This window comes from Vitis riparia, chromosome 17 (assembly GCF_004353265.1).
Source record: "Vitis riparia cultivar Riparia Gloire de Montpellier isolate 1030 chromosome 17, EGFV_Vit.rip_1.0, whole genome shotgun sequence".
Lineage (NCBI taxonomy): Eukaryota > Viridiplantae > Streptophyta > Magnoliopsida > Vitales > Vitaceae > Vitis > Vitis riparia.
Genome location: NC_048447.1, coordinates 3444226 through 3466104, shown reverse-complemented (window position 1 = coordinate 3466104; position 21879 = coordinate 3444226). Strand labels below are relative to the sequence as shown.

At 35.4% G+C, this 21879-nt stretch overlaps 1 protein-coding gene and 1 long non-coding RNA gene across 2 annotated transcripts in view; both read right to left on the bottom strand.

Annotated features, from left to right (window-relative positions):
* Positions 1-1646: 1646 nt before the first annotated feature.
* The window catches only part of LOC117904473 (nuclear exosome regulator NRDE2), a 62843-nt gene continuing 42610 nt past the window's right edge, over positions 1647-21879 (bottom strand). The window contains exons 7-10 of the mRNA XM_034817084.1: positions 20398-20749; positions 14553-14778; positions 3607-3828; positions 1647-2047 (exon numbers count right to left, since the gene is read on the bottom strand). Of these exons, the coding sequence (XP_034672975.1) occupies positions 1894-2047; positions 3607-3828; positions 14553-14778; positions 20398-20749 (954 nt within the window). The 3' untranslated portion in view covers positions 1647-1893. The remainder of the gene's footprint in view (positions 2048-3606; positions 3829-14552; positions 14779-20397; positions 20750-21879) is intronic.
* On the bottom strand, positions 4158-4453 carry LOC117904474. The gene is made up of 2 exons (XR_004649593.1): positions 4341-4453; positions 4158-4187 (listed from the first exon to the last, which is right to left on the bottom strand). It is a non-coding gene; the product is annotated as an uncharacterized LOC117904474 (long non-coding RNA).

The following is a 21879-nucleotide window of genomic DNA, read 5'->3' as shown; positions in this document are numbered from 1 at the left end:
TATAACAATGCACCCCCTTAATGGTCAAAAATGCCCATTGATGGGTTGTTTGGCTTCTACCCACAACAACCATTGCTCCGATGGCAGCCACGTCACCTTCTCCACAAGCACAAAGTTAAGTGCTGAATGAAACCTAATGATATGAGATTACAAAACGCAAGCATCATTCTTGAAAAAACCCAACCCACATAAACACATCGTTTCTTTAAAACATAATAAATTAAAAGAAATATTCCTTGAAACCCCAAGCTACCGGACGAATCTGGTGGAGCCTTAAGGCAAGGAGAAGTCGTCAATAATGGAGGCCCAACAATGACATGGAGACAGTGCCAAAGGTCTACCCTCCCCTTCTTCAAATTTGTGCAGTTTCTTGTGCGAGAAGTCGTTGTCGTACACCACACCTTCGTAGAAGGTATCATCTCTTTGTCCTTGTACTCCGTGTTTGTATCTTTGTTCGATGTTGAATCCATGGCGTTGGACGCTTTGTTGGTTGTTTTGAGTTGTCAATTGGGATGAGGGAGAACTTGTTTTGACATTTGTTCGTTATTTGGACGTATCCATGGTTCAATGGTGGGACATCCATGAGTTTGTTCAGAATTGGTGCACCACAGTGGCCATCTGAAATGTATATTGTTTTTTTTGGGTATTTGTTAGGGTTTTTATAAAATAAAAAACAAAGTCACGCATTTGGGAACTCTATAATGGATTACAATGTTCATGTTTGAGTGAGGTTTTTTTGGTTAAGATTTTAAATGAGGGGTAGAGGAAAATTTGTATTGGGAACTTATTTTCTTAGATTTGTTTGGGAAAGTTAATACTTTTTTAGTTCCTTTTTTTTCGGTGGGTTTTCATTTACATGTTTAAGAACATACTATATTGATGTTTATTTATTTTATACATATTACTGAGATGTAATTGTTTTGTAATTTAAAATCCATGCTATTTGTATTACACATATTACACATATTTCTAGCCATTCAAATAATTTAATTTTGTATTTTCCATCATGCATCTATGTTTTTTTTACATAGCAGATGTTTTTCAGAGTATTGCCAAAATTTGGAGTACCTCCATGGCAATCTAAATGTAACAGTGTTTATGGCCTAAAGTCCCGCATTTGGTGAAATAATGTACCATGTAGTTGTCAGCCATGATATGCACACCTAACCCTTTATTATACACGTAACATTGTTTTTAGCTTTCCATGCCTAGTGTATTGTACACTTGCTTTTAGTGATTGTTTGTATGTTATTGTGTTACCCTCATTCTTGGGATTGTTCATTCAATCTCTCTTGTTGTGATTTAAAATCCATATAAATTTGATTGCACATATTGTCTTAATCAAATTAAACTAGGATATAAATTCTTTTTACTCCTATATCCACCTATACACCAATTTCATGTATATTATAAGTTAATCTAATTTGTGGGAAGAATATCAAGAAAAGCATGCCATCAAATCAAGAAATGGGAATTCAACCAAAACATCTTTTTCCTAAGCTGGGATTAATTAATAAAATTTAATGAACAATCTTTGAAATTTTAAACAATTTTTTTCATTTGGACATAAAAATCACCCTTTAATTAAATAAATCATTATATTATTTAAAAATAAGATATTAATAATTTCATTTTCACTCTTATCATTCAAAAATAAACTATATATAATATATATTCATATATTCCGAAAGTGAATTTTAAAGGGCCTAAAATCAAAAATCTCAAACTGGAGCTTGTAATCATTTGGTTACAAAAATATAGAAACGGAAGGACATAATATACATGTTTCCTCTGGTGAGTGATGGTTTCACATATACGTTTAACACCTCACCCATTTCGACTAACACAGATTTTCTAACACCCTCAGTAATATGGGGAAGTTGTTGTCGCCTGTCAGGGTCCCACATCATCTTGCAGAAGAATCTCATAGATGTCCGTCCTCACATTCAATTCCTTATCCCTCATTACTTCCTGCAGATCTGACATCTCTTTTGCACTTAAAACGCTCTTCAGCTTCAGAAATCCATCAAGCCATAGCTTCTTGGACCTGCGAATTTCATTTACATTACTCATAATTACTTCACAAACATACCCAACTCTTTAACATTCCTATATTTGTGTTTTTCTATAATACCCAAAATGCCTTTTCTTTGGTACCAATACTAAAAAGTGCCACCAAGTCCGAGCTTTGGACCTGGAATCAAAATCTTAATGAGAATGGGGATTTGGATTCCAAAATAATGAATTTTTTTTATTTTCATTCTGATTCTAAAAAACAATTCAAAAACATTAATAAATAGGAAAGGATGTTGGATTTGGATTCAAATGCATATCATACTCCTTAACACCCTCCCTCACATGCAGTCTCATTCCCATACGAGAAAAGATACCATAGAATTACAAATTAGGGGAAAAGATACCAAAGAAACAAAGGGGAAAGATACATAAGCAAATAACTATAAATTTGGATTCATATCCAACAAGACAAATGGGGAAATGCAAATTGTAGAGAGACAGCTCGAGCATTAGACCTTCCGTCAAACCACGCTCTGATATCATGTTGAACGACCAATTTTCCTAAAAGCTTAAGCTTGCAAGATTTGGATTCAATATGCATATCATACTCCTTAACAAAGGAATCGATTTCTCATTCCCATTCCCATTCCCATTCCCATTCCCCTTCCCATTCCCCATTCCAAGGTTCCAAACATGGCCAGGAGTCTACCTACAAAGAGGTTCACTTTTTGGGATCAGAGGTGGCATATGAGAGTGGCATATTTGGGCCACAAACAGCAGCTACAACCCTTTCTCAAATCTGCTTGATCTATGAAGAGTTGCAGTTGGCAAACACCTTCAATGCTGCTGTTAAAAGGGAAACATTGGGCAACATTCCTATTCTTTGTGTTATCTAGTAGAGAATTCATATGCAAATGCTAAGAGCGATAAATTATTTGATGGGTAAACTTTACTTTTGGGAACAACATGGAATTGAGGCTAGAACCTCCTCATCGCCACCTGAACCCCTTTGCCATCCAAGCCAGGTCTCAAGTGACTAGAAAGATAATTTAGAATGATAACATTGCGAGAAGGAAGGCCTACAAAGAGATACTACTGGTGCAAGGATATTTATAATTTTTCCATGAACTACAATCCTACAAAGCATGACATGTTTTGAAGTGATTTCCATGAAAACGTTTTTAACCTATAGCACCTTTTCCAAGTAACACTTCCATCAGAAACACTTTTATGGAGCATCGTTTATAAACAAAGAAATATTTTGAAAATGTTTTTGCTGGTAGGATATATAACAAAAAATTAATTTGAGGGGGGAAAAAATTACCTACCAAGTGCTAATCCAAAAATTACTTCCAAGTGATTCTCTATATTTTTAGACGTGATTCTTGTAACTTTATTAAATGCCTAACTTTTGTAAGAAAAGCTCTTCCAAGGATTAGCAAGCACTTTTAACCCTCCAAGAATCACTCTCAAATGGACTCTAAATGCAAAATCTATAAACAAAAGGCATTTACAAGCAAATAATTAGATAAAATACAGCTTTATAAGTGCATTTATAAAGCACAACCTCAACTAGAGAACAACTCTTACCATGGACAGGCATGGATAGCACGGAAAAAAACTCGTCGAGCTGCAGAAGGATTGCTTGCTATATCAATCTCGTATGCAATGTAGCAACGCCAGAGTAGTACTGAGTGGCGCAACCTATCATTTGACAATGCTCTTTCAAACAATCCATGAATTCTATGCTGGGAGCCACCTCTGATCAATTCATATGACACTGCAAAGAGCCAAACCATCACAGATGGTTTTCTGAGGATATGGCAAAAAATAGAAACTTATCAGCATCCATGGCATAAGTGAATAAAATATTGGAAGCAGCATCACATTAAATGATATCTAGCTGTAAACAAAAAACTGAGATGCATCAAAATATTAGATCTTCAAGACAAACCAAATCTGGAAACCAAATAGAGGTAGCAGCAAGTTATGCAAACAGATGAAAAACAACTTGCACTATAAATTAAATGCATTTATTCATCATCTATTAGTGACTAAATAGTGATGGTGGACTCTTTCACAGAGAAAAAGGTAACAAAATTCTGAATTAATTCACTATCAAACACAGGCTTTTTTTTTTGTAGGCAAGTAAAAGAGTATATTAGTAGCACCTAGAAAAGAAAGGCATGGCGAAGTCCACAGAACATATATAGAGGATGCCAAGAGGCAAAGATTAAAAAAAGGGAAAAAAGGGTGCCAACAAAAAACAAAATCCCCCATTTACCCAGTCCCCAACCAATCTAAAAATCTTATATTAGTAGCACCTAGAAAAGAAAGGCATGGCGAAGTCCACAGAACATATATAGAGGATGCCAAGAGGCAAAGATTAAAAAAAGGGAAAAAAGGGGCCAACAAAAAACAAAATCCCCCATTTACCTAGTCCCCAACCAATCTAAAAATCTACCATGGACATGGTCCCATCTATGCACCTCCAAGCCCAAGATAAAACATTACAAAGAAGCAAGGATTTTACCACTTGATCCGACTTCTCAATACTTTCAAACGACCTTTGATTTCTCTCCTTCCATATAATGTCCAAAACACACAAAAAGAGACAGCTCTCCAAATCCTTTTTGTTCTTTCACCATACCGTACTAACCTAAGAGTTTCTCTTACCAATGAATAAAGAGAAAACCAACTAACATGAAACCCTTACTTTAGCGTAATATAGGAAAATGTGGTCAATAGATTCTTCTTGTTCTTTGCTAAGAAAGCATTTGTTCACCAAAGATTACCCTCTCCTTGCAGCTAATCTAAAGTAAAGAGGTTTTCCCCAAGATGCTTTCCAAGCAAAATATTCCACTTTTGTTGAGGCCCACCAATTCCAAACAACTATCACTGGTAATGACTGATTTTTCCTGCACCAAAAATTCTTAGAAACATTTAACTGAAAGTTTACCCTTCATCCACCCACTCCATCTTACCCTTCACATCCCTTTTCACCAACTTTCCTTGAAGCCTTAAGAGATATGACTCAACCCTTTCCATCTCCCAATCAATTAGAGTCCTTGAAAAGCAAGGATTCCAATGATCTCCCTTACCTATTCCAAGACATCCATCACTCATGCATTCTTAGTTAAATTTATGGTGTCCAATGAGGGAAAAGACAAGCTCAAAGAAGAATCACCACACCATCTTTCTAGAACATCACCCTCCAACCATTTCCCACAAAAAAATGAGGTTCTACAATTGATACCATCCCAAGCTCTCCTTATAACCTTCCACAACCCTACTCTAAAACTAACCCTACTTTCTTAAGAACACCAAGCCCCAATCATAATTGTTAAGTTGTAAAATGTATCATCTAATGTTTGTCTTTTCTTTTCTTTTTGTTTCTTTCTTTTTTTTTTTTTCTTTTTGGTTTTGTATCTTGTATCGTACCATATTATATGTTGTAACTTTTTGATATGGGTTTTTTTTTTAATAAGTAAATTTTTGTCCCCATTAAGACTTAAACCTGAAGCCTCCCACAAACCCTTCCCATCCCTTTACCACTTAAATCAGGCCTCAAGGGGAAGTTTTTCTATATAGTGAAAAATTAAATAGAAAAAAATGTATACATGTACACATATTGAAAGCACAGAAGAACAACCAATTTTATAAAAGATAATAGGATTTAAAGATTTTTAGCTATATCATACCATATAAAGCATTGAATACTAGAGCTTTGAAAAGTTCAATTTAACAAAATTTGAGTTTAATGTATAGGTTGATCACAAAATTCACAAAAATATACCAATTAAATTTTTAATAATTTTTAGTTCAAATTGTACTAAGCATATATGTTTATATGTATTGTTGACATATATGTCTTTATATGATCATCTCTAAAGTTTTAACTTGTTATATTTTCAAGACTAATATATTAAATAAAAGTTTATATTCATCGATTACAATCATTTTCAATGTCAAAATTCAAATCATTTAAATGAAAATCCCTCCAAAAAGTGCTTTTTAAACTAACCTTTGATCGTTGCCCAATCATCCTAAATACCAATCCATTTAAGTGAGGTCTAGCTTCATTCAAGTTTGAGGGCATGTGGTCATTTCACCTAGATTTCAAGGAGAGACTCAGCTCTTGGTGGCCTGGGTGTCAGGTTGGCGGTTGGAAAGGTCAGAAATTCATGAAGAAGTGAAATGTAGTTCTAAATTAAAAGAATGGACTAAGGTGCCCTTTGGAAATTTAAAGGAAAAAAGAATATTCTTTTAGACATTGTCATCATTGACATTAATGAGCAAAAAGGGAATCTAACTTCTAAATTTTCAACAATGAGAGCTTTAAGGGTAACTAGAGGAGTTACTTGTAAAGAAAGAGGTTCATTAGAGAGAGAAAAACTAGGGTCAAACAGATAAAAGAATGATATTACAATTCTCAATACGTCCATGGGGTGGTCAATGGTAGGTAAAATAGGAAGTTCATAAAATCCTTACTATTTAGGCAACATTGAAAATATTTCAAAGGAGATAGTGCACTTTTTTTATGAGTTATACTCCAAACCCCAGGCAATTCTTGAAGGATAGAAGGATTGAATTGGTCTCTCATACCTGGAAAGAGTGATGTATGGTTGAACCATCCTTTTTCAAAAAAAAAGGCATGCGTTTTGTCGTTTTCAGTTGAACAAGGAAAAGGCCCTCAAGCTTGATTGTTTAACCATTCTTGTGTATCAAGAGTGTTGGGATGTGATTAAAGAGGTTCTTATGGGGTATTCTTAGGGTTCCACTAATGGAATAATAAATCAAAGTACCAATGTCACATCCATCACTCTAGTGCCAACAAGTGCCAAACCAAAAAAATCTCATATTTCAAACCTATCAATTTGGCTACCATTCTATATAAGATTATAACTAAGGTTTCATCAAGGTACATATGCAAAGATCTCCATGAAACCATCTACATCTCCCAAGGAACCTTGGTTAAGGGGAGACAAATTTGAGATGATGTTTTGATTGCCAATGAAATGGTGGATGAGAAAGGTGCTCAAGGAACGAAAGAGTAGTCTTCAAAATAGATTTTGACATGATCATGTGGACTAAGGTTTTTTAGATCATGTACTAGAGAGAGTGTTGAGCACAATATGGAGATCTTGGATGAGGGGTTGCTTGTCTTCAATAATTTTTGCAATCCTAGTAAATGGAAATGTCAAAGGTTAGGTTAAGGCAAGAAGAGGTTTAGGATAAAGTGATCGTCTTTCCCTATTCCTTTTCACCATTGCAACTAATGTCTTAAGTGAGGCGATGATCAAAGCGGATGAAAGTGGTTTATCAAAGGGCTTCATGATGGGCAGGAATACAACAAGAATGTCTCTTTTACAATTTACAGATGACACTATTTTTTTCTGTAGAACCTCTCCGAAAAATTTGCAAAACCTCAAACTAATCCTATTGTTTTTTAAGCTAATATCAAGGATTAAGATCAATTTAGATAAGAGTATTTGCTATGGTATCAATATAGGTCAGAATTTAGTCTTCGAGTTGGCCTTGATGCATGATTGTAAAGTTTTAGGATGGCCTTTATTTTATCTAGGTCTTCCATTAGGAGGGAATACGAAGCCAAACAAATTTTAGAATCTAGTAGTTGAAAGAATCTTGAGGAAACTAGGTGGGTGGAAAAAAAGTCTTTTTGTCTTTAAAGGGTAGAATAACTATAATTCAATCATGCTTATCTTACATCTCTAGCTTTTTCTTATCCCTTTCCAAGATTCCGACAACAACAACTTTAAAGAATGAGAAATTGTAAAGGGATTTTCCTTGGTCAGGGTTGAGGAGGGTAAAAAAAAAAAAATCATCTTATTATTAGGGGGGCATAGTGTGTAAGCTAAAGGAGTTCGGAGGTTTAGGGCTTCAGAAGACTTCTTTGAGGAATTATGCTCTCTTAAGAAAGTGGCTTTGGAGGTTCCCTAGGGAAAGTTGTACTATGTGGTATCAAGTTATTTCGAGTATTTATGGGAGAAATCCTAATGGATGAGACGCTTACATTCTAGTCAAATGGTCACATAAATGCCCTTGGAAGGCCATTACATAAGTATTCTAGAATTTTCTCCACACACTCGCTTTGTGGTGGGTGATAGGGCAAGAATTAGTCACTAGGAAGATTTGTGGTGGGAAAATCATCATTGTGTTCACAATTTAAAAGTCTTTACAGAGTTATCACAATAAAAAATCTCATTGTATCAGTTGTCTTTAGTAACTCTTCTTATCTATCTTAGAACCTTAACTTCCATCATAACCTCATTGATTTGGAAATTGAGAACCTTGAAACACTCGTGCCCTCACTCACTCTTGTGCAATTGTCTCCATCTATCGTAGATACAAGAGCATGGTCTTTATCCTCTACAAGTTTATACTCAATAAAATCATTCCTTTTTGGCCTTGTCTAATTTATCAAATCCAGTTTCTTTCTTTCCAACTAAATTTTTATGCAATTCAAAAGCCTCATCTAACATCAAAGCCTTTGTTTGGTTAGCAGCACATAAGAAGGCAAACACCAATGACATGCTACAATTAAGAACAAATTGCTTAGTCCTAATTAGTGCATCTTATGCATGAGAAGCAAAGAATTGATCGATTATCTCTTTCAACATTGTCGGTTGTTGAAAAAGTGATAAGGAAACCATGTAGAGTTGTATTTGGCTAGAAGTATATTTAGGAGATTTGGTTACCTTGTATATCCCTGATTTATAGGAATCTCATTTAGGGTAATTACCTTTTTTTTTTTTTAAGCTTCCTTACTACGTAATTAGCCATGTATATCCCTGATTTGGTTACCCATTTTTTTAGCCCTATACTCTTATTATTTCAATAATAATAATACATTTCAGAAAATCCTCCCAATTGACATGGTATCAAAGCTTTAGGCTCTCTAGGATTTTTTTGATTGTTGGTATTGACTGTTTTGCAATTTCAAGCCTTTTATGTCATCGTTTTTCTACTTGAACCTTTTTTTGTTATTCGATTGGCCTTTGTTGCCCTAGAAATCAATCTGTGTTATTCAATTCCACTTATTTTCCCTCAGTTTCATTCCTTTCATAGAAAATATGTTAGAAACGACTGAAGTCACCAATGTCTTTGAGACAAACGTAACAGAACAAACATCCAACCATTCTATGAGAGATCTACCAAACATCTAGGTTGCCTATTGATTGAATGGTAAGAATTATCTAAAGTGGTCTCAACTAGTCCATACGTTCTTGAAAGGAAGAGGCAAGCTGACTCATCTAAATGGTACAGGACCAAGTCGAAAAGATCCTAAATTCGAAGCATGGGATGAAGAAGATTTAATGGTGATGTCCTGGTTATGGAACAACATGGCATCCAAGATCACCAACACTTGTGTGTTTCTTGACACGACCAAGGAAGTCTAGGATTCTATTCTTAAGACATTCAAAGGTCAATGATGTTGAGTAAATTTATGAGACAAAACGAAGATGTCAAATGCAAAACAAGGTACTTGTTCTATCACAGAGTACTCAAATTATTTTAAGGGACTATGGTAGGAGATGGATCTCTATCAAAACAAATAAATGAAGGGCACTGATGATGCGTCTCTCTTGAAGAAATCTATTGAAAAGGATAGAATCTATGATTTTCTTGTTGGGCCAAATATGGAATTTGATCCTGTTTGCGTGTAGATATTGGGAAAAGGAGACCTTCATTAAACAAGATTATTGCTATAATAAGGGTAGAAGGCAAACGTGGAGTAATGATTGAAACTCCAAGGACTGAGAGCTCGGCTTTGGTGACAAAGAAAGCAAACCTAAAAAAGATGGCACCTAATCAACAACGTAGCGGAGAAAATGGTCAATCAAACTTATCCAGAGCCATTAAGACGAACTCTCTAGGGTGCACATACTACAAAAAGCCTCAGCATACTAGAGAGAAGTGCTAGAAACGAGAATAGTTTATCTTTGTCATTACTTTTTAAGTCTTCCATGTCAAATAAAGACAAGATCTGGCTTTATCACTATCAACCTGGTCATCCTTCGTTTAGTGTTTTTAAACTCATGTTTCCTTTATTGTTCAAGGAAATAAGAATAGAACATTTTCATTGTATTGTTTATGAATTAGCAAAGCACAAACGTGCTTCTTTTCAAATAAGCAATAAAAAACCACTATCCCTTTCTCTCTAATTCATAATGACATTTAGGGTCCTTCAACAATTCCAAATATTTCTGGGGCTTGTCATTTGTTTTCTTTATTGATGATTGTACTCGTGTGACATGGATTTATCTTTTACAAAACAAATCAAATGTGAGTTCAGTCTTTCCCATCTTTTTCAATATGGTTAAAAATCAGTTTGGGGTTAAAATCAAAAGGTTTGGTCAAATAATGCACGAGATTACTTTAATCAATTTTTGTCTCCATTCTTCTAAAAAGAAGGCATAATCCATGAATCATCTCGTGTCAACACACCCCAACAAAATGTAGTTACAAAGAGGGAAAATGGCTATCTTTTAAGAACCACGAGAACTTTTCTTTTTCAAAAAAAATGTTCCCAAAAATTACTAGGGAGAGGTTGTTTTAACTGTTGTACATATTATAAGTAGTTTGCTTTCTCGAGTGCTTGACTTTAAAAGTCCCATGCAAGTTTTGTCTACATTCTTTCCAAATTTCAACGCTTCAAACATTTGTCCCCAAAATCTTTGGTTGTGTTTGCCTTTGTCCACATTCATTCTCAAAACAAGGGTAAATTAGACCCAAGATCACTTCAATGTGTTTTTATGGGGTATTCTTCTATTCAAAAAGGGTACAAGTTTTATCATCCTTCCATAAGAAAATTTTATCTCTGCAAATGTCACTTTGACCAAAAAAGATGACTATTTCACTAATCCATATCTTCAAGGGGAATAATCATTTGTGGAAGATAAGGATAGGGACCATTCTTACTTGATCTCCCTATGTCATCTAAACATCATTCTTCATCTGTTTGTGAGTCAAGTACCGTGACAAATTTGCCCCTGAGTCAAGTACCAGTCCTCCCTTCTAAGCCCATTTTGGTCATCAAACCTGTTTCTAAACCTCTTACCCTTGTTCTAAATGAGTCTGAACTGTGTACACCTCCTAATGTAAGAGTAAATGCAAAGGAAAAACAAGTTCAAAGTTCTACTCGTCCATTGCAGATTTGCTCAAGAAGGAAAGCTCGTATCATTCAACCTATTCATGTTTAAGAGTTTGAACCAGTTTCTAGTAATGAAATAACCACTTCTCCCCTTGTTTCTAACCCTAAATTACCACAGAAAGTCATATCTGACACAAATGACCATGATTTACCCATAACTCTCCGAAAAGGAACTAGGACATGCACTCATCACCACATATACCTATTTATGTCCTACAATAAATTGTCTACCACCCATAAATCCTTCCTCACTCGCCTAAACACTGTGTCTATACCCAAAACATTATCTGAAGCACTTGGTCATGGGGAAATGGAGGGAAGCTATGAGCGTTCAAATGGATGCTCTTGAGAAGAATGCAACATGGGATTTTGTGGAATTGCCAAGAGGGAAGGCTCCAGTGGGTTGTAGATGGCTCTTCATAGTCAAATGCAAGGCAAATGGAATACTCAAAAGGTATAAGGAAGCATTAGTAGCAAAGGGCTATACTTAGACTTATGGGATTTGACTACCTTGAGACATTTGCTCCTGTCGCGAAAATGAATACAATTAGGGTGTTGTTGTCATTGGCTGCTAATCTTGATTGGAGTTTACAATAATATGATGTTAAAAATGCTTTCTTGCATGGTGATCTTGAAGAAGAGATATATATGGAAATTCCTCCTAGTTTCAGCTCACAATTGGGAAATAAAAAAGTGTGCAAGCTTAAGAAGGCTCTATATGGTTTGAAATAGTCACCACATGCCTAGTTTGGGAGGCTTACCAAGGTTATGCTCTCTATGGGGTACAAGCAAAGCCAACCATACCTTATTTGTCAAACACTCGGGTTTAGGGAAAGTGACAACATTGCCCGTGTATGTGGATGACATAATCGTGATTGGAAACAATATAGAAGGGATTGAAGCTTTGAAGAAGTGCCTCGTGAAAGAATTTTAAATTAAGGATCTTGCTAGATTGAAGTATTTTCTTGGCATTGAAGCTGCTCATTCTCAGCATGGAATTTTTATCTCTCAACAAAAATGTGTTGGACTTGTTAAAGGAGTCAGGCAAACTGGGATGCAAGCCAATTGAGACACTGATAGAGTAGAATCATAGAATCGGAGAGGCATTGGAAGATACGACGGCAAACAAAGGTACTTATTAGAGGCTTGTCCGAAGGCTCATTTACTTGTCCCGCACTAGACCTGACATGGCTTATACGGTTAGTGTGGTAAGCCAATTTATGCATAATCCTAAGGAAATTCATCTCTTGGTCGTGTATCAGATTCCATAGTACTTAAAAGGAACTCTAAGAGGCAGAATTTTATTTAAGGGAAAAAAGTTGACCCTTGAAAATTATATCAACGCAAATTATGTCGGATCTATGGTGGACAGGAGATCAACATCAGGCTATTGCACGTACTTGGGTGGTAATCTAATGACAGAGAAGTAAAAAACAAAATGTTGTAGATAGATCAAGTGCAAAAGCTGAGTTTAGGTCCATGGCACTTGGAATTTGTGAATTATTGTGGTTAAAGATAATCCTAGAAGACTTGAAGATCACATGAGAGACACTTATAAGGCTTTATTGTGATAACAAGTTTGCTATCAATATAGCAGATAACCCTGTATAACATGATCGCACCAAACACATTGAGAATGATAGACACTTCATAAAAGAAAAATTGGATAGTAGACTAATTTGCACTCCACTTGTGTCTACTAGAGGACAGCTTACTAATATTCTAACAAAGGGGTTGTCTACTGCAGCATTTTAGACAATAGTTGGTAAGCTAGGAATGGAAAACATTCATTCACCAACTTGAGGGGGAGTTTTGAAAAACTGATAAGAAAACCATGTATAGTTGTATTTGGTCAGAAGTATATTTAGGAGATTTGGTTAGCTTGTATATTCCAGATTTATGGCAATCTGATTTAGGGTAGTTACCTATTTTTTAGCTTCCTTATTATGTAATTACCCATGTATATTATATTAGCCTTGTGCTCTTGTTATTTTAGCATGAATACTACATTTTAGAAAATCATCCCAATTGACACCTGTTAATATTAGGGTTTTGGTAGAAGCTATTTATTCTAGCCTCCTAAGAATATTGAAAAGACATAATAAATGGACAAGCTTGACAAAGTGCTTTTGATAAGGTCCTATGCAAAGGCAAGAATTAAAATACATATCACTACCAAAAATAGATCTTATGAGGAGGCAAGATGATGATGAGGTCCCGTGGTCCCATGCCCTCCTTCCCTCCCTCCCTCCATTAAAATATGCATAACTACTAAAAATAGATCCTATGTGGAGGCAAGATGATCATGAGGTCTCGTGGTCCCATGCCCTCCCTAAATACCTATAACTCCCTAAATACATATAACTACAAAAAACAAATCTTATGTGGACGTAAGATGATGATGAGGTCTAGGTCCCTTGCTCGCCCTCACTCTCTCTCTCTTTAATCCCCTCTCTCTCTCTCTCATTCATCCTCTCCCTCTCTCCCTATTAGTCTACCTCTCACTCTCTATCCCTCCCCATCTCACCACCCCCACTTTCTCTCTCTCACCCTCCCTCCCCCCTCACTCTCTAACTCTTCCACTCCCACTCCCTCCCTGCCCCTCCCCCTCCCCCTCCCCCTCCTCCTCCTCCCTATAATCTAATTACCAATTGGAGATCAGGCAAGACCCACAGAAAACATGAAAGATTTAGGCTAGCACAGGAGGTGGAGGTGAAGCCTATCTCTCTCCCTCTCCCTCTTTGTCCTTTAATCCTTTCTCTCTCTCTCTCTCCACCCACGGTCTTTGTGTGTATTAAGCCGTACTAATATTTTTAATATTTGATATTACAAAGTCAAAGATATGAGGATAAAGATCAATCTCCCCCAAGTTGTTTCTGTGTGTTAAGCCGAATCCCAATTCTGTGTGCAGACTTAAGAAGAACCCATTTTAATACTTGTTTTCTGAAATAAATAGATAATTATAGCACGCTCAGGTGCTGTCACTCCAAAGGTTGAAACATTATTTTGTATGTAATCTGTGGTCTTGGGTTAGGGTGTTTATAGTTTTGAGCCCTCGTTCTTTTGTTAGCTTTTTTGAGTGGCTAGGCTCTAGTTAAGGGGTTTATTTCCGCTTCCTTGGTTTAGAGTCTGTGGGCTACTTTTGTATACTTCCTGTATACCTAGAGGGCACTAGTTTGGTGTCTCCTCTTTCTGTTTAATATATTTCTCTTTACTTATTAAAAAAAAAATAATTATAGCACGCTCAGAGAAATAAGGGTAGTGTGAAGCTGCATGTAGACAGCAAGAATTCTTGTAGTTGTTTACTGAAATATAAATCAATGATATAACAATGTCAGAGAGACAAGGATAAAGATCTTACTTGTTAGAAAAGTCATCCAATATTGACCTTAGTTTAGTGGGGACAGTATATAGATGGCTAATCTCCACTAAAGCAGTAAAAAGTTCTGGGCTGGAAGGGTATATTTGCAAACCCAAAGAGATGGACTCCAAGAATTTTGATAGTCTTGTTTGCTTATGGTGTTTCTGAAGGATCTGAAGATAATAGTTGAACAGAAATTCAAGTTGATGACTTTGGCTTCTTTTCTCTGCAGTTACAAATGTCATATAAGTCACAATAAATAAACAAATTAACATTATAAATGGGTCATATTAAACAAAGATTGTTAGCATTTCCTATGTAAGAACTTCATTCAAATGGTCAACACACTGGGTCACAGGTATTAAAAATTATCACATTATGATATTCTGTTGTAACCATGCTCTCTTAGTTTCAACAAAGTTATTTCCTCTAAGAAAACTCATATTTCAGCCATTAAATTATTAAACCACCTTACTTTAAGCTTCTATGATGGAAGGTAAAACTAGGAAGAATGGATATCTCTCCCTATATATTGCTAGGTTATGATTAAGTTAGTCTTTTGCAGGAATCAGATGAGATCTGTGTTCATAACTTTTATCTAGTAATGAAGAGAAGCCATTAATTGCAAAATTGTCAATTCTTTGAAGCCAATGTAGTATTACATTTGGATATTAAGGAAACAAGGTCAACTGCGACAAATGGAGCATTCAGAAAATATTAGTTTCTAGAATAAAAACTGCTGGCAATTATCACCGAAACTGGTGCAATTTGTGAAAAGGTGGAAACAGTAGTAACTCAACTAACATCTACTCAACAACCTCTAGATCTTTTCCAGTTGAATTTTTTTTTTTTTAAATCAGAAACAGAAGATGTATTTATATTAATATAAGATGAAGAGAAGGATGGGAGATCCTTCCCTCAAAACTGAACGTTTCCTACTAGAGGGTCATTGAGATTTTCCAGTGTGATGAAAATACCCACAGGTTAAGGACTCAAGGGTGAGCCTTTTGAACTGAGGAATGTCTGGCAGGTAACTGGAAATCTCATTCGAGGTCACTTCTTTGGCACCAACAAGGATTTGTTCATAAGCATTTAGATGCCAGTTAAAACTGCATGACAGGCAGATTCTGTGTTATAACTTCTCTCGCAATTTCCTTATAGAGGTGCCCCAGGTGATAGTTGCAATACAAGGCTTTAGGAAAGAAACTACCAAAGGAATCCCAGATTAACAAGCCTTTCCGCCCCTGTTGTCACATCATGCTCACCCCCCTGCCTGCTAAGTAATTATTTAACCTATCACTGAAAACCATCTTTATTTTCAAGTCTATGGATGACAATTGCTTCCCTCACTTCATAGTCCACTTAGATCCAAAAAGAGGAGAGTATAAACCTTACACTTCTGCCTTTTAAAGAAAAATAAGTCCTCCCTTCCACATGTAGATGGCAAATGTCAAATCACGAAGAGCAAAGGGTTCATGTATCAAAGAACATGTGACCTTGTAAAATGTAGAAGCAGACAGCTACCATTGTTACTCAAGGCAGACTCCAAAGGCTCCATGAAATTTAATTATAATAGTGAGACAGTGATCAATATAGCTAGAATCCATGACTGATCTATACATCTTATGTGAAGACAGGAGATTAACCAGCAGATACTGGTAAAAGGACTTCAACCTCCAACCTTCATCTCAAGTTAGGCAAGCAAGCTACCTGATGCAGGAATATACCTTTTTAGGTTGAAAGGATAAAGAAGCATTAGCTAGCTGTGGGCTAAAATTACAATTATAGAAGCAATTAGAATCAAGGCAAAAAATAAGGACAACAGCAACACAGAGTCTCGAGATGGAGGTTTGAGAAGTCCCCCAAAGAATGGATTAAAGCTTCAAATTCAGAATTGATCATTATTGACTCAAAAGTGACTCTTACAACCCTTTTCGAACTAGAAAGGCTAAAATCCTGATGACTACTCTGTCCTAGACACCAATGCAAACTATTAATTAGTTATACCATGACAGCAACTTACTGTATTCGCTAAAACAAGATTCATTTTGTCAACTTCAAAAACAAAAGTACTAAACAATTTTTTGTAAGTTTAAAGGTGATCTTGAGGCATTTTGCTCAAATGAGGAGAGGCATAAGCTTACTTAAATGAAGCATAAAAAAAGAAAAGAAAAATCTACAAAATTTGTTAATAAAATCAAAGAAATATTGTAAAATTCATATAAAAAAAAAAAATTAATTGCTAGTCATTTTCAGCACTACCATTACTATCTTACAAGCAATCACCGGTAGGATCCTCCAAGAAATCATAATCATATCCAATTGCACCATTATTCTCTCCATCTATATTAATGCACTCATTCTTTTTCTTCATCCATCAATTGCAATAATCCTTTCCTTTATCGGACAATAATAAGATAATGATTATATATGATGTCAACAATATAACAACCAACAACTCCTCTATTTCTTCTTCTCAATCTCTTTTTTCCCCTCCATTTAAAGAGTTAATTAGAAGTCAACTAAGCTTTTATTTTATAGAAATGTAACCCAAGTCTTGGACTCAAGACAACTTATAAAATCTATACCAAAACAAAAACACAAAACTCATTAAAACCCATTGAATATTGAGGCTTAAGCCTCTTGTAAAATATATATCAAAAGCCCACAAAAGGCCACAAAACCATTAAATCCTTCTGAATGTAAGAGGCTAAAGCCCCCACTACCTTGAGCCAAGGCTATAATCTTCAATTACCTTGTATTGAGGCTTTTTTTTTTTTTTTTTTTTTGATAGGAAACAACAAAGAGATATATTGATAGAAATGATGAGAAATCCTCCCATCAAAGAAAAACTAAACAACAAGAATACAAAAACAAGAAGCTACAATGTAAAAACAATCAAACTCTCTAGGCTAGTCCATCCCATTGGAGCTACACACTGCTAGCCAATCTAGTTGTAACACATTAAGGGGAATGCCCTTAAAAACCATGGAGCAAAAAGCCCAAAGAGAAGCAAGGAAGTGAGAGGCTATAGATTCAAAGCTAATTTGTAGGCCACCCTCAAGACATAAACCTCAATAGCTAATGACCAAACTCTCACAAATAAATGTTTCAAAAGTAATCATCCAAAGGACCTAAAAGACCGTACTTCTTTTCTAGACAAAAAAGACTTCTTGATTGTTGTGGGATCTATAACCCTGATTTTCCGCTTCCAGATAAGATATATCATCCCTAACTAATTAAGATACACCATCAAAATAATACAAATCACACCAGCTAGAGGGGGAGTTTGAGAGTAAATTAATCTGGGATTTGATGCTTTCCCAAGGGTAATCATGTATTTTTACCATTCAGTATTAATTAATCAACAAGATAAGGAATGACATGCACCTCAAATAGATTTTCATCCCTTGCTTTTGAATGGGAACAACAATTCATTGAAAATGAACCAAAATTATAAGACCACTGCAGAAGAAAAGAATAGTAACAGCAATATTCATAAGGCCCATCAAAATCCTTACAAATGAAACAACTCAAAGAATGAAATACCCTACAAAGGTTTCTAGTTCTAATCGATCTTTTGCAAATTAATCCACTGTCTGATTGAATGAAAAATCCAAGAGTGAGACCAACCTAATCCACCAGATAAACCATGATTCTATGAAGCCAAATATCCAGTTCTCACTGTTCTCACTTTACCTGGGAAACCCATGTAATATAACCAAAATTGAACTATTTGACGCCAAAAGTTTAAAAAAAGTGAGCATCTAAAAGACCTAACATTGTCAAAGCCTAGCCTCTTTGTGCATCATGTTCAATTACACCCTAGACCTCAACCCTCCCACCCTTCTCCCTAAAGAAAAAAGATAGAATTTCCAACAAAGACGAAGGTGAAAAAGATCTCACCCTCTCTGTGAAGGAAGTTGTAAGAAGATCTTTGAAACACAAATTTGACAAAATTCTCTATCTATGCTAGGTCCCCCAACTGACTCTTTCCTTGTTGCAAATCATGGTAGTCTCTCCTCTTCTTGTTCAAAACTCCTGTTTAGATTCTTTTCTCAAATAATATTTTTTCTATCAGAAAAAACAATTCATTGCCAAGAAACAATTACATACAAGGAAAGATGAGAAATTCTTCCCTTATAATTAAATTACAACACCTTGATCAAAAAACGATAGAGGTTACAACAATAAAACCAATTCCTCATGAAGGCAGAAAATCCCCCACAAAGGATGTCAAATCTTTCACTACCCTCTTTGATAACAAATCTGCCACTTGATTAGCTTCACAAAGAATCCAACAAAAAGAGCACTCCAACTCTGAGGCAATATCAAAGATTTGGTGGAACCATCCATCTAACTTCCATGAATCTCTTTCTTTCTTATTCACCCAAGATATGAGTATGGCTGAATCTCCCTCTACTACGAGATTGGAGAGACCTTTAGCTTTGGCCACCTTCAAACCTTCGAGCAAAGCTAAGTCTCTACTTCAATGACTAGCCTCTCAACATTTTTTGCGAATTTGCATACCAATATTCCAAGATGATCCATGAGTGTTTCTATATTTCCTAGTTGCCTTGGAATAATACCCACAAAACATCCATCAAAGTTCAACTTCACAACACCCACTGAAGGAGGAATCCAAATGTGTAGGGTCTCCTAAATGGCCTAGTAGATCTATACGCTAAATTCCAATTTAGCAGTTTAATACTCAGACTACCCTCAAATGTCGCACAAAGTGATGTCTAGAGAGATGAAAGGAAATAAACTAAATCCCACAATGCCTTAAAAGTCCTCCACCGATCTTAAAATATCCTCCCATTCCTCTCTTTGTGTTTCTCCAACAGTAAATTTAGCTTTTGAAGTCTTTCAGTTTGATTTGCAACTTCCAATAATATATATTTTTTAAAATTATTTAGCAAAATGCCTTTACTGAAGTCACATTGCAAAGCTTTTTCTGAATTCTTTTACTAAAACTGTTTTGTGTATGTGTGCAATATTCTTCTACATTGACTTTGCATAATGTTGTCTGTCTTGCCTAAGCATGAGGTTTGCCTTTTTATATTTGATAGTATAATATGTAAAAAATGTTACTCATCTAATGTGGCATAATGTTGGTTATATAAGAACCAGACTAATTATAATTTCAATATAATTTGACAGGGTGTTTGAGTCAGCTTTGGATAACAACTAATGCTCTATTTTATGTTGTTTTGACCCTTTTGGGTGCTGCAAAGATTCAATTCTTTGACCCTTTAGACGAGGGTTATGCCTAGTAGTATTATTTAATTTCACAAAATATTAAATATATGATCACTGTTTCCTTCTATCAGGCTCTCATCTTCAGTTGTGCCTTGCAGCCAGTCTCCAGGAAACCTTTGTACCTTAATGTGTCATATAGCCTTAACACCTACAACAACCCCTAAAATCCCAACCAAGTGTAATACATGGGCATAGTCAAGCTTAAAATCCATAGAGTAGTCTAAGGGGAACACAGCTAGTCTTATGTCTTCTGAATGGAAAAAGATTTTCCCTTGCAAGATAGAGAAGACAACAAAACACCACTAAATTTTTATTTATATAGTAGTAATGGAACCTCTAGGGTAAATATTTATATGTTTTATGTGACATATTAAATGAAACCTTAGTTCATTTGTAAGTGTTAGATAGTGTACAGTTATTTCAGTTATTTACTTTTCCTTTTCTTTCCTTATTGTATTGTGGGTCCCACTAACATGTATATATATACCCAAGTCCAATGTGTATTATTAACAGTTTTTTTAATAACAAAAATTAGGGATTCTCCCTTTTCTCTCTTTTCACAGTAAGTAAAAAGATAAATGACCTGGAAGAACCATGGAAAAAGCATGATCTACAACTTCAACGGCAGCAACCCATCCAGTAGTCAACTCTTCAAATAAAGCAGCTGAACAAATGAGAGCAGTAGAACCATCATCTATAATGCCACGTGCCCATGTTGTTCGCAGCATCCTGATTCGTTCTTTGAACCCTTGGTGGGCTCTAAGGAGTTGCAGACTTGACGGCTGACATTTAAATGGATTATATGACACACCACTTCCCAAACAGGATAGGATGTGTATTGCCCGCTTCAATGACTCTGAGCTGTTGCCAGAACTGTTGGAAAGCTCTGTCTCAGCATACCAGAAATATATAAGAGGTGCATTCAACTGAAGATCCTGCTTAATAAAACTTAAATAAATAAGTACAATACGATAGCCAAATAACAAAAGCACAAGTGTTCAGTTGGAAACTCAAACTTCAGATTCAAATCAGAAGGATAGAACAATAGAATAAAAAAATAAAAAAGTATCAATCAAAACTAACCAATTTCTGATTTTAACTTCTCCAATGGTTTAAGTTCCACCATAAAGGAAAAATATGCAAAAGAATCAAAGCTATGGAAAAAGATCAGATGTAATTGTAAGACCAAAGTTTATTCCAAAGAGTCTTGATGACAAATTTGCAGAAACCGTATTGTGGAAGACAGAACATAATCATTCCCCCAAAAAACGCATAGAGAAGGAGAATTATATAGATTTATTGGCAAGGAGATCAATAAAATATACATGCATTCTCAAACAAACTTACCAACAACCATTTTAAATATTTGAAATTAAATTCTAATGAAATTAATCAAATTATCTGCTTGAACAAGAACCTCTCTTTTGCCCCTCTTGGATTCTCCCAATCACTTCCATCCTGAAATTTTTGAGTAATTGATTTAAACTTCTCTAAGTGAGGATCAAGTTGCAGATGTAATCCCAACATTTGATGGAATTATTGGTTTAGAATCCGATTGAAAATTGTTACATCATTCACAGTAGAGTATATATATTTATATAGAAGAAATAATCTAAGAAAAGAAAAAACATAAACTTCCTAAATCAATGCTACAAATATTTGCCAGCCTAATTACAAAGTTGACTAGATAAAAGAACTTCCTAAAATGGTCTTAAGACTAGTCAAAGATAGCTGATTAACCTCTGGAATCAAGGGTGAAATCAGTAGATGATTTCCACCAATCAAGGGTGAGATTAACGGATGATTTCTTTGATATCAGTGGTTGATTTCCTTAAGATCAGTGACTAATTTCATTGAGATCAGTGACTAATTTCCTTGAGATCAATGGCTAATTTTCTTGAGATTAGTAACTAATTTCCAACACTCCCCCTCAAGTTGGTACTAAAATATCCTTCTTGCCCAGCTTGTTGATTTCCTTAAGATTAGTGACTGATTTCCTTGAGATCGGTAGTTGATTTCCTTGAGATAACTGGTTGATTTCCTACAGGAACTGCTCCCCCAACCT